We start from the raw sequence: 13,305 nt of genomic DNA, 5'->3' as shown, positions 1-13,305 counted from the left end.
ACTATTATGATTGTATTTTATACTTCTATAATCACAAATTTCGCCTAGGCTACACTATAAAAATATTAACAAAGACAAACAATATTTAATATATTCTCAATTTGACAACAGACGTCAAGAACAAAAGTTTGACAATAAATAGTATGCATGCGTGTGTGCGTCAAATACATGGTATGTAGTGTGTGTAATGTTTTCTTTATTGATTTAATGTATCTTTTATGCATTATTTTAAAAAAATAGATGTACTTAGTAATCAGTATTTGAACGCCCTTTGGATCCACAAAACGGGTTCTAATAAAACCTATTTCACTTTGGAAAGTAAAAATCTTTTTTTATTTTTTTATAGTTTAGATGGGTGGACGAGCTCACAGCTCACCTGGTGTTAAGTGGTTACTGGAGCCCATAGACATCTACAACGTAAATGCGCCACTCACCTTGAGATATAAGTTTTAAGGTCTCAATATAGTATCTACTATCAATATCTACAATTAAATTTTATCTTTTGATTCTTTGCTGCGTTCTTCTATTAAGGATGTTTGTTCTGATCCTTCGTTGCCTTTTAAAGGTATCTCGTAAGTCGGAGGCTGGCGGATCCGTATCGGTTGATAACTGTCTTCGTAGGGTCGCAATCCTGGAAAGGAAACGCCATTTTGGGTGCCTTGATCAGTAAATACGTATTGGAATACTGGTTTTTTTTATTTATTGCTTAGATGGGTGAACGAGCTCACAGCTCACCTGGTGTTAAGTGGTTACTGGAGCCCATAGACATCTACAAGGTAAGTGCGCCACCCACCTTGAGATATCTATATTAATATATCTACAGTGGTTTTTACGGATGTTCCATTATAACTACTGAACCGTGCATCCGATTGACTTGAAACTTGGTATCCATGTAGAAAATACATGTAGGTACTTGATCGATAGGCTAATATTTATATGAGTGTTGGACTCCCTAATAATAATGAAAATAAATAATAATGTTAATTTTAAATGCCCAGCGAAGCTGGCGAGTATCGCTAGTAAGTTCTAAGGTCTCAGTATAGTTACAACGGCTGCTCTTCGAACCGAAACTCATTACTGCTTCACGGCAGAAATAGGCGGGGTAGTGGTACGGACTCACAAGAGGTCATACCACCAGTAATACGATAACTCTGTTATGTGCCTCTTGCATTACTGGTTAAAGATCGAAACGCCATTGTTCTCTGGAGTTTCAAAAGCTTACAGATGTTAGCGAAATGTCAGTTTAGCTCTTACCATTGTCCGTGTAGCTTCTGTCTTGACCTGACGAATAAAAAAATACAGTTTAACATACAAACCGTCTCGTGATTTCTAATCTATTTTATCGGACCTTTAGATTGATGTGGCTTAACTAAAAGCATTAAGAAAATGAGTTTTATACTTCGAATGATTTATAAACATGTATTCTATTGATTTATAAAATTAAACAGTCTCTTTTAGTTATTTTTTTTTCCTACCTAAGCTGATAGCCTTGAGAGGCTATTTCAGTGTAACCTTAACTAGTAGATGAGCTCACGGGGCTCAAACCTGACGACGTTGCTAACACGAACTCTAGCAAGAGTTGTGCTTCGCAGAATCTACCACCGGATCGGAAACCCGACCCACTGGGAAGATCCGGCGAGAAACTCAGTGGGCTGTGTCTGTGGGTTAATTTACTCGTCGAGTCCTTCATCGCAAGCGACGGGTTCGACGGGAACGATGACCGGCTTTTCTATACTAATATTATAAAGAGGAAAGATTTGTTTGTTTGTTTGTTTCGAATAGGCTCCGAAACTACTGGACCGATTTGAAAAATTCTTTTTCCATTAGAAGCCGACATTGTCCCTGATGAACATAGGCTACTTTTTTTTTTTTTTTTTTTATTTCTTTTTTTTTGGTTTCATGTGTGTTTTAATGTTTCCGAAGCGAAGCGAGGGCGGGTCGCTAGTAGTTTATAAAAAGACAAACGTAATATTTCCGTCTCTTTTAAATCAAGCACGCGCACCTTAAATCGTATTAAAACCGAAAAACTAAAAAAATTATAATTCTTCAATTACGTTTTTGGAGATTACCTACCAAAAAAAACAAGAATTTTGGATTAAGCTATTATTTCAATTTTAGGAGTGCGATATTTTTTTCGACATGAATTTTTTTTTATTGCTTAGATTGGTGGACGAGCTCACAGGCCACCTGGTGTTAAGTGGTTACCGGAGCCCATAGACATCTACAACGTAAATGCCGCCACTCATCTTGAGACTTGAGTTCTAAGGTATCAGTATAGTTACAACGGCTGCCCCACCCTCCAAGCCGAAACGCATTACTGCTTCACGGCAGAAACAGGCAGGACGGTGGTACCTACCCGTGCGGACTCACAAGAGGTCCTACCACCAGTCTTCGGATTCATCTCAGAGTCTACTAGACATTCAGGCGCCTTTGTAACAGATATCGACATAATTACTTCAGTGCGCCACGTAGGACACCGGTGGCCTAGACCGTAGTCAAAAGGTTAAAAAACAATTCGTGTTACCGTATTCGTGCGGCGACGGTGACCATGACGGTGACCACGACGGTGACCATTCTTGACTATGACTCGAGTGCTTCGCCTTGAAGGATGTGAAGAAAGACGCCACCTATAGGATACGCAACACATACTATAAAGGGTCGAGGTAAGGAGAACCATCTTGTATAGGGTTATTGTAGATAAGTTGAAAAAGTGTCCGTTTGTAAACAGCGAGCTATTGTTGGTAGACTCGCCGAAATAGCGCTGTGTGCGATGATTTGAGTCTACTGGTGGTAGGGCCTCTTATGAGTCCGAACGCGTAGGTACCACCACCCTGCCTATTTCTGCCGGGAAGCAGTAATGCGTTTCGGTTTGAAGGGTGGGGCAGTCGTTGTAACTACACTGAGACCTTAGAACTCATGTCTCAAGGTGAGTGTCGGCATTTACGTTGTAGATATCTATGGGCTGCGGTAACTACTTGACACCGGGTGGGTCGTGAGCTCGTCCAACACATCTAAGCAATAAAAAAAAAGGGTTCAGTGACGACAATGATAGCGCTCCAGATATAGAAGCCGAAATTCGTTGTCATGCAACATTTATCGCCGGGTACTGTATTCGTTCGATCCATGGTATGTAATAACGCGGTAAAAGTTCGGCCATATGTCGAGTGTCGAGTTTATAGAGTTTTCTCGGAAATTTTGTGAAAAAAAAACCGCTAGACATCTATACTATAATGATATTATAAAGAGGAAAGATTTGTTTGTTTGTTTGTATTGAATAGGCTCCGAAACTACTGAACCGATTTGAAAAATTCTTTCACTGTTTGGAAGCTACACTATTCCCAAGTGACATGGGCAATAATTTTTTTAAAAAAAAATAGGGATCCTTACTAAAACACCAATATGTAACCCAAAGTGTAAAAAAAATTACCTTAAATATTCTTTACATCGCGTGCTCTGCGAAAACTATTGATGACAGAATATAATAATGTATTATGACTTTGTAGAACATATTATTATTTACAAAAAGTGTCACGACAGCATATTATATCTAACTATTATAGTTGTGCCGCAATGAGTGTTCTTTTATTTAAAAAAATAAAACAACGTCAAATATCGTTGCAATTTTTGTTAAAGACCCGAGCGAAGCCGGAGCGGGCCGCTTGTAACCTATAACAAAAGATTCAAATACGTACCTACAGATAAAAAAAACAACCACAGTTTATTAAAATTTATTAAACTAGCTTTTGCCCGCGTGTAATGATTCACAAATAATGCTTTATTTTAGAACAAATTTGGTCAGCGTAAAAAACGTTATAGTGAGCCAACCTTAACATTTACATATGCTGTCGCGGACTTTTTTTTATATCTTTTAAAAGGGAAACATTATTTTAGCGAAACTGTAACTGTTTCTGCAGCGCACGCAGCGGAAGCTCCCAAAAGGAAAAAAAAACTCCGATTTTGAAACATTCTTTATTGGTGCTCCGCTTTGTCTTAGCGTGATGTTATATAGCCTATAGCTTTCCTCGATAAATGGGCTATCTAACACTGAAAGAATTTTTCAAATCGGACCAGTAGTTCCTGAGGTTAGCGCGTTCAAACAAACAAACTCTTCAGCTTTATAATATTACTAGCGACCCGCCCTCGTTTCGCTTCGGAAACATTAAAACACACATGAAACCAAAAAAATAAAATTAAAAAAAGTAGCCTATGTTCATCAGGGACAATGTCGGCTTCTAATGGAAAAATAATTTTTCAAATCGGTCCAGTAGTTTCGGAGCCTATTCGAAACAAACAAACAAATAAATCTTTCCTCTTTATAATATTAGTATAGATAAGTATAGATATAATATAAAAAAATAAGTATAGATGAGTTGTTGTGTTCATTCGACAAATAAGAAAAGAAAAAAAAACTAAATTATTAAGTCACGTGTCGTGATCAATAAAAAAAAATCTATTTGACGATCTAATCGAAAAACTGAATTGATTCCGTTAAATTGGTTACATTGAAAATTGCATACGATAATAGATACACTGGCGGATTCATAAATTGTTCAAAATAACTTCCAAACAATTAATATTATTGTTATCTGGTGTAATATTATTGTCGTCTGGTTTAGTAACGGCCGTCTGGTGTAGTGGTAAGTGACATGGTCACTACACAAGGGGGTCGCGGGTTCGAATACCGCCAAGGGAAGATATTTGTATGATAAATGTAAATGTCTTTTCCAGGGTTATGGATATATTAAATATATGTACGTGTATAATAAAAATCTTACATTTATTTCCGTTATCTGGTACCTGTAACACAAGTTCTTTACGAACTTAGCACGGGACCAGTTAACGTGGCGTGATTGTTATTAAATATTTATTTATTTATTTATCGCTACATTGAATGTTGGAACACTTCACTCTCTTTCGAAGACAAAGGATCTTACTTCACTCTTCAAACATAGACCTAGAGGTAGACCCAAGACAAGGTGGAAAATGTAGTGCTGAAGGACAAAAGGGAATGCAATGTTGCTGACGAGGATGTCGATGAGGAATTGAATAGGGAAAGCACCACCATAAATAGCTAGGAAGAGATTAGATTGTGGATGTCTTTAGTTATCATAAACCAATTTCTGTACATAGAATCTTTAATCTTTCCTACGTATTTATTATTATATTGCTTAGATGGGTAGACGAACTCACAGCCCACCTGGTGTTAAGTGGTCACTGGAGCCCATGGACATCTACGACGTAAATACGCCACCCACCTTGGGATATAAGTTGTAAGTTCTCAAATATAGTTACAACGGCCCCACCCTTCGAACCGAAACGCATTACTGCTTCACGACAGAAATAGGCAGGGCGGTGGTACCTACCCGCGCGGACTCGCAAGTGGTCACACCACCAGTTATCATCAGCCTATAACAGTCCAGTGCTGGACATAGGCCTATCCAATTGCACGCCACTGAGCACGAACCTGGGATTCTCCCATCCAGCAGACAAGTACTGGCACAAGACTAAGCCCTGCAAAGTGCTTTGTCAGATTGACCTGACCAATACAAGAAATAAAACCTCGCCAATGGTCATCTTCCGTCCAAACTGCTATGGCTGAAGGCTATTACGACCAGCCACTTCATTCAATAGATAGCTTCGGAGCAATCATTCGTTAACGAATTGCTTCCCTGATCCACCGCGTGCCTCGCGGATGGATCTGGACTGTCCAATAATGCAACACTGGACACGTGAGCATGTTGGGCACTCTGGATCCAAACCAGCCTTTAGGTTAAGGTGGTTTCTGATGTTAATTTTGAGTTTTTGTTTTATTATTATTATTATTATTATTTGTTTTTTTGTTTTTTTTTAATAATATTATTGCTTTTGTTTCATTCCGAGATTGTATAATAGTTATTGTTTTTATTTAATTCTGGTATACTATGTATATGAAATGTGAATGTAATATGGATGCAAAGTCTGAAGTAAATGAAATAAATAAATTGCCTAATTCTACCGCTGATCAGGGACCTATCTGAAGTTTAGTTTTCAGCCTAGAAAACTGACTATCGGAATATGTAGCTTCAAAATCGTCTGTCAATCTACAGCCGCTCAAAGACCGCAGATTAGTCGTTAGAGTTAGTGATATAAAAAATAACCGACGAAATAGATTCAAGTCACGCGAGACATTGATTAAGTCTAGACACTGTTCTCTGACCTGTTTCAAATGAGTCTGATGTTTTAACGGTAGTTAAATTTGTATGAAGAAGTTTTATAAAGAAATTGCTTAATAATAATAAAGAGTTTTTTAACCACGGCTAGGCAAAAGGTATTTGGGCGTTATTGTGGAAGGTCATGGTTTTTAGATATGACTAGTGAGCTAGTAATGTTTCTGGTCTTGAGTTAATAGCTTTGCGTATAGAAGAAGAAGATACGTGGAATAGACTTTAGCAAATGAGATAGGTTCTTCGTTTGTCCCGCCAATGTTGGTGATAACTTATGTTTTTTTTAAATAAATAAATATTTTACTAACAATCACGCCACGTTAACTGGTCCCGTGATAAGTTCGTAAAGAACTTGTGTTACAGGTACCAGATAACGGAAATAAATGTAATATTTTTATTATACACAGACATATATTTAATATACAACCATAACCCTGGAAAAGACATTTATATTTATCATATAAATATCTTCCCTTGGCGGGATTCGAACTCGCGACCACCTTGTGTAGTGACAATGTCGCTTACCACTACACCAGACGGCCGTGGCTTTGCCAAGTTGATGTTAATGGGCGATGATGACTACCAAGGACTACTTGCCTTTGTCCAGCTCTCCTGCATTGACAACAGTTTCCTTTTGGACTCTTCTACGACTGCGTAAGTAATAGCACAGCGCTTACCTTAGCTGAGCTGACGGCTATTTTGAAGACCAGTATCGCCAGTCCGATCGCCACAGACTTCGCGGCCAGTAAACCGGTCAGAATAATCCAAGTCGATGTGGCTCCGACGTGGAATATCAACGGCAGCAGCGGGAGGGCCATTTTCTTTAAACTTTTACTCGCTGTGAAGAAATACTTTCGTAGAAGCAACGTTATTATCTTAATAATCCTGCCGTGATTTGTAGACAGACTCACGACAGTCCGATCGTCTTGGCTGGTTGCCGTATCCCATAGACACTTCAACGCGAATGTCACCACTTACCTGTGACATGAGGTCGAAATAGCATTGTGCCAATGGACTTATCTTTCATACCGGGAGATTTCTGACTCCGGGCGAGGCAGAAGGGCAAGCCTATACGTGCAGGCTTACATTACAACTAAATCTCTCTCTTTCTCTGTCATTAAGAGTTTGTATTGGCAGACTTGAGGATTGGTGCGAGCTGATTTCCTTTCTGTTAGGGGGACGCGTATGAGCTAAGACTGAGTGGACTTCCACGGTGTAGGAAGAACATCCTTAGTATTTCCTTCAAGTTTCGCGTTTGATAGACATAATTGAGACCGTATATGGCTTAATTTCGAAGTTTTTTTTTATTGCTTAGAAGGGCGGACGAGCGCACAGCCCACCTGGTGTTAAATAGTCACTGGAGCCCATAGATATCTACAACGTAAATGCGCAACCCACCTTGAGATATAAGTTCTAAGGTTTCAGTATAGTCACAACGGCTGCCCTACCTTTCAAACCGAAACGCATTCCTGCTTCACGGCCGAAATAGGCGGGGCGGTGGTACCTACCCGTGCGGACTCACAAGAGGTCTTACCACCAGCAAAAGTGAGTTTTAAGCAGCGCGAGACTCTACCTAGTGACTAATAAATAGTGTAGGCGTATTCCTAGGCCGTACAATGGTTACTACCGGCCATCCTACTTGCCGAAAAGCAGGATACCGCTCCGGTATTAAAGAGTAAGATAACCTTTGTTACAATGTAAATAAATCACCAATTCGTATGTTTAGTTGTTCACTGGCATTAGGTCTATGGCAAAATTATAATTTGCGTAATTACTGGTGGTAGGACCTCTTGTGAGTCCGCACGGGTAGGTACCACCGCCCCTCCTGTTTCTGCCGTGAAGCAGTAATGCGTTTCGTTTTGAAGGGTGGGGCAGCCGTTGTGACTATACTGAGACCTTAGAACTTATATCTCAAGGTGTGTGGCGCATTTACGTTGTAGATATCTATGGGCTCCAGTAACCACTTAACACCAGGTGGGCTGTGAGCTCGTCCACACATCTAAGCAATAAAAAATAAAAAAAAGATTTATTAAACGTGTTGGAGTAATTAAGAAAAATAACTCACTGGAATGTTCCATCCGCGGACTGAAGTACCTCCCAATTTCAGAATTTTCGCTCGCATCTCCTTTAGTATCCAGCCACCCTTTGAAAAAACTCAACAGATTGTCGACAGTATTATCGAAGAAAGACAAGAAAAACCCGAATAGATCTGCATTCTGGCAATTAACATTCACTAAATTGATCAAAAGCAACAAGAAGATTAAGTTCTTAGACATTTTTCTCGGATACAATAACGTCCACACGCATCAACTCCGAAAACGCAGTGAACCGAATTCAGATCCGTTTTCGGAATATATCTACCGTGTCGATGATTGAGTTCGCCTGATTTGCGTCCGAGATGATTTTTGATAGCTCTCAAAACGTGTGGCTTCTCATCGTCGTCTAGAAATGAAAGGGATGTCTAGTAAATGTAATTTAGCGGATGTGTACCGAGGAGAAACTTTCATTTGGACTTGTAAAATTAATAATAAGTAATTCAAAAAAAAAATGCTTAGATTGGTGGACGAACTCACAGCCCACCTGTTGTTAAGTGGTTACTGGTGCCCATAGACATCTACGACGTAAATGCGCCACCCACCTTGAGATATTAGTTCTAAGGTCTCAAGTATAGTTACGACGGCTGCCCCGCCCTTCAAACCGAAACGCATTACTACTACACGGCAGAAATATGCAAGGTGGTGGTACCTACCCGCGCGGACTCACAAGAGGTCCTACCACCAGTAAAACATGTTTTTGGGCAAGGCCGGCTTTATGTCGCCTGGGTTGGATATGTAGTTACCGGCAGCCCACGAGGAGGAGAGAGGGAAAGGGTTATCGTGACGTGAAACGTTCTGACGCTGAGCCTCAGACGATTACGAATGATTGTTAAAGCTATTTGAATTTCTATAACACAATTCCCATACCGGATTCATGTAAACGACTCTTTAAGTGGCCACGAGTAATGCACTCCACTTAAAGATGTATTTGACATTTCCTGACAAATAGCTTGCTCGTGGCCCGATGGAAAACAGCGCGTCCCGAATATATGTATTTGGCTGGTCATAACGTCTTTTTTTTTTTATTGCTTAGATGTGTGGACGAGCTCACAGCCCACCTGGTGTTAAGTGGTTACTGGAGCCCATAGACATCTACAACAAAAATGCGCCACCCACCTTGAGATGTAAGTTCGAAGGTCTCAGTATAGTTACAACGGCTGCCCCGCCCTCCAAACCGAAACGCATTACTGCTTCACGGCAGAAATAGGCGGGGTGGTGGTAACTACCCGCGCGGACTCTCAAGAGGTCCTACCACCAGTAAATACGATACGAGTAAGTACGATAAACAGTTTAGCATCATACAAACATCTTGACAAATTAGATTAAAGTATTAAGGAAAATATGACGAGAACCGGTATTAAAATAAAATAAAAACTTAATTTGTATTTACGCGGTTAAAAATTAATAAAATAGTGCTGGGTTTTTTTTCGGTTCACACAAGCCCACTGGACATAGGTCTCCCCGAGGTTCGCCACATTAATCGGTCTTGCGCAGCCCTTGCATCCAGAGGATTCCCGCGACTTGAGCAGATCGTCAGTCTATCTTGTGGGAGGCCTACCCACGCCGCACTTTCCGGGACGCGGTTGCCACTGGAGAACTTTTCGGCCCAGCGGCCATTTGTTCTACCAGCTGGGCTATTACGGGTAAATAATTGCTTTTGATATATTAAGATTTAGCAATTAGTTAGTTATTGAGAGGGAGGAATAATCACCCTGAAAATGTTGACATTAATAATACTAACAGAATTTCTCCCGTCACCGTTCTTTGCCTTCGTCGCAAGCGAAGGGTTCGGCGAGTAAACTAACCCATAGACACAGCCCACTGAGTTTCTCGCCGGATCTTCTCAGTGGGTCGCGTTTCCGATCCGGTGGTAGATTCTGCGAAGCACGGCTCTTGCTAGGGCCAGTGTTAACGATGCCTCCTGGTTTGAGCCCTGAGAGCTCACCTACATGTTAGGGTTACGCTGAAATAGCCTCTCATCAAGGCTCTAAAAAAAAATCGAATCTCTAGCATTTCAGTGTTAAAACAATGCACATCAGACCAGATGCCTTTAAAATGTTCGCACATCATTTGCAGTGTAGATGTTATTTCAGCAAATTTAAATTCTATTTCTAGAACCTGTCCAGTATCAAATTCCTGAGGTGACCGGAGAAAGCGTTTGTGTTAAAAATGGAGTCATTTTTCAAGAACGCTTTTTTTTTGTTTACGGAAATTTAACACGTGGTTTTATTATGGAAGCCGTTCGATATAATGTTCACATGTCGATTTTTTCTTTCTAACGACAATGCATTATTATACTTTCATTTCGTTCTGCTTATGGCATGCATATTATGACGTCGAGCAACTACGCGGTTTTGGCAAAGTAGCTTGTATTTCAATATCGTTAAGATCTCTATTTAATCTATACTAATATTATAAAGAGGAAAGATTTGTTTGTTTGTTTGTTTCGAATAGGCTCCGAAACTACTGGACCGATTTGAAAAATTCTTTTTCCATTAGAAGCCGACATTGTCCCTGATGAACATAGGCTACTTTTTTAAAATATTTTTTTTGGTTTCATGTGTGTTTTAATGTTTCCGAAGCGAAGCGAGGGCGGGTCGCTAGTGTATTAATAAGGGGGTCGCGTTTTCGATCCGGGGGTAGATTTTGCGAAGCACGGCTCTTGCTAGGGTTCGTGTTAGCAACGTCGTCAGGTTTGAGCCCCGTGAGCTCACCTACTCTTCCGGCGAATCTAGAATAACCCCTTGAGGTTACTAGAATAGGTAGGAAAAAAAGAGACCATAAGGCCTCTTAGAATACGCGCTATTGAGCTTGATCGCTTCTATTGGCTATTGCTTCTTCAGCGAGTCGATTAACGGCACCTCAACAATTGGGAATAAAAAATTTCAACTGTTTTTGAAAAAATACAAAAATAGTATAAATATTTTTTGTTAATACTAATTTCTTACCATTCATAAACATTCTTAAGTTATAAAATTATGACCTAATATGGAAGGGAACAAAAATGTTTGCAATATAAAAAATTATTACGCTGATCAAAAAAATACTCCCACTTTTACCACAAGAACTTTTTTATCCTTTTATCCTACAAAACGTTAAAATATCGTGTTCGACATTTTCTTCAAAACAAACAAATTAGAAGTCGCCGCGTTGATAATAACACCACCGCTTGGACACTTTTTATTGTCAATTTTAATAATGAAAGTTCCCGCAAATCGGATGAATAGGTAATGTGTTACACCGAACTATATTTGACAATGAACTTTTATCGTTTTTTGCAATCACGAAGTTGATTGTATATTTAGAATCTTACCGGAACCGCGCGCAAAAAATTAAACAATCTAAATATAATTAAAAGGGGATTTGAAGTACATACATTAAATACACCGCTCAAATATATATGTGAAATCAAATCAAAATAACTTTATTCAACATAAATGAAAGTACACTAGAGGTCCCGCAGTAGTCGAAATTCGACTATAATTAATTGGAATTGTAAGTTTGTACACTATTATGATTGTATTTTATACTTCTATAATCACAAATTTCGCCAAGGCTACACTATAAAAAATATTAATAAAGACAAACAATATTTAATGTATTCTCAATTTGACAACAGACGTAAAGAACAAAAGTTTGACAATAAATAGTATGCATGCGTGTGTGTGTCGAATACATATGTATGTAGTGTGTGTAATGTTTTCTTTATTGATTTAATGTATCTTTTATGAATTATTTTAAAAAAATATTAGCAACGTGCACTTCTTCTCTATATTCTCTATAAGTGTGGAAAATTTCATACTCCTCCGTCCGCGCAATTTTCGTAAAAATGGATACAAAGTTTTTGCTTCACGTATTATTATATAGATACTTGTTGAACGTCAAACAAAAAGAACTACCGTCAATGATATTTTATCAATGAAGTAGGAAACCTATGGAAATGAAACGTCAACCAAAATTTCGTGCCACTGTGACGTCATCTGGCCACAAAAACATGGCGGCTTTAGTGCTGTACAAAAGATTTCAATGTTATCAGGTTTTATCGATAAACGTTCTTGGCTCATTTTATTTTAAATATTGTTGAGTATTATTTATTTGTAGAATTTATACTTTAATGGGAAGTAAGTAGGTATATTGTTATGTGCAAATATGATATGATTTAGATGGGTGAAATCTAAGACAAGTTCGTCCTTCGAATTTGCCAAGTAAACGATATGATGATTTTTAAAAGTTGCTACACTGATTTTATAAAGTTGTCGTTTGTCGCAAAACATAAAGATATGGCGTAGTTCAAAGCCATCAGCCCATTTCTAGCATGCTAAATGTTATCGTATTTTGAGTACGTGTTTTTCTTAGACTATTACAATCTATTTTAATTGTTTTGCTGACTCTAAAGTCCGTAACATACTAACGCAGCGCACCCCAAGGAAGGTGCGCCGCACCATTTGAATCACTTTTGCTTGAGAGTGATTCAAATTTTAAACTTATGAAGGGACCGCGTGAAAAAAAAACACCTACAGAACATTTATTCATTAATTACAAACGTCATTCCTTGTGACTTCCTCTCTAAAATCACTTAATTATTAAATATTTAACAAATTTACAAATAGTGTTTTACTCACTGCGGAATAAAACTATTTTATTTAAATAGTTCCGAAGAGATTTTGTCGGTAGCCTTTTTCCCAAAATATCTAAACAGAATGTCTAAATATGTTTTGATGACATATTTTAAAGTGGTATTTATGATTAGTGTCATGATCAATAGATTCCGACCGAAAAATGGATTTTTCGGATGAGGGCTCCATAATGAATTTAAATACATATAGATAATAGTTTTACGACATCGACTTTCTTGAGATCCTATAAAATACGTTTTAATTATTATTTTTGTATGCTTTAAGCATGATAAATTATGAAATTTTATATAATCAATCATATTAAATCGATATCATAGTCAATAAATAATGTACAACCCAAAACAGACGGCCGAACTGACGTGACAATGA

General features: G+C 38.5%; 1 protein-coding gene across 1 annotated transcript; it reads right to left on the bottom strand.

The window, feature by feature from the left end:
• Nucleotides 1-49: 49 nt before the first annotated feature.
• On the bottom strand, nt 50-8,709 carry LOC114252483 (uncharacterized). Its single transcript, XM_028186946.2, has 5 exons — nt 8,269-8,709; nt 6,881-7,041; nt 2,525-2,627; nt 1,255-1,281; nt 50-631 (listed from the first exon to the last, which is right to left on the bottom strand). Exons 1-5 carry the CDS (start codon nt 8,477-8,479, stop codon nt 489-491), a joined length of 645 nt encoding a protein of 214 aa, XP_028042747.2. The 5' UTR covers nt 8,480-8,709; the 3' UTR covers nt 50-488.
• Between the last annotated feature and the right edge of the window lie 4,596 nt (nt 8,710-13,305).

Source organism: Bombyx mandarina, chromosome 02 (genome assembly GCF_030267445.1).
Source record: "Bombyx mandarina strain Sakado chromosome 02, ASM3026744v2".
Taxonomy (NCBI): domain Eukaryota; kingdom Metazoa; phylum Arthropoda; class Insecta; order Lepidoptera; family Bombycidae; genus Bombyx; species Bombyx mandarina.
This window is presented reverse-complemented; position numbering and strand designations above follow the sequence as displayed.

Bases quoted from the DNA above. Each gene is read 5' to 3' on its own strand.
- LOC114252483 (XM_028186946.2), bottom strand. From the start codon at position 8,479: ATGTCTAAGAACTTAATCTTCTTGTTGCTTTTGATCAATTTAGTGAAT. The intron at 1,282-2,524 runs GTAACACGAATT...TTTATTCGTCAG, and splicing joins ACCGTCGCCGCACGAATACG to GTCAAGACAGAAGCTACACG. The intron at 632-1,254 runs GTAAGAGCTAAA...TTTCCTTTCCAG, and splicing joins CAGAAGCTACACGGACAATG to GATTGCGACCCTACGAAGAC.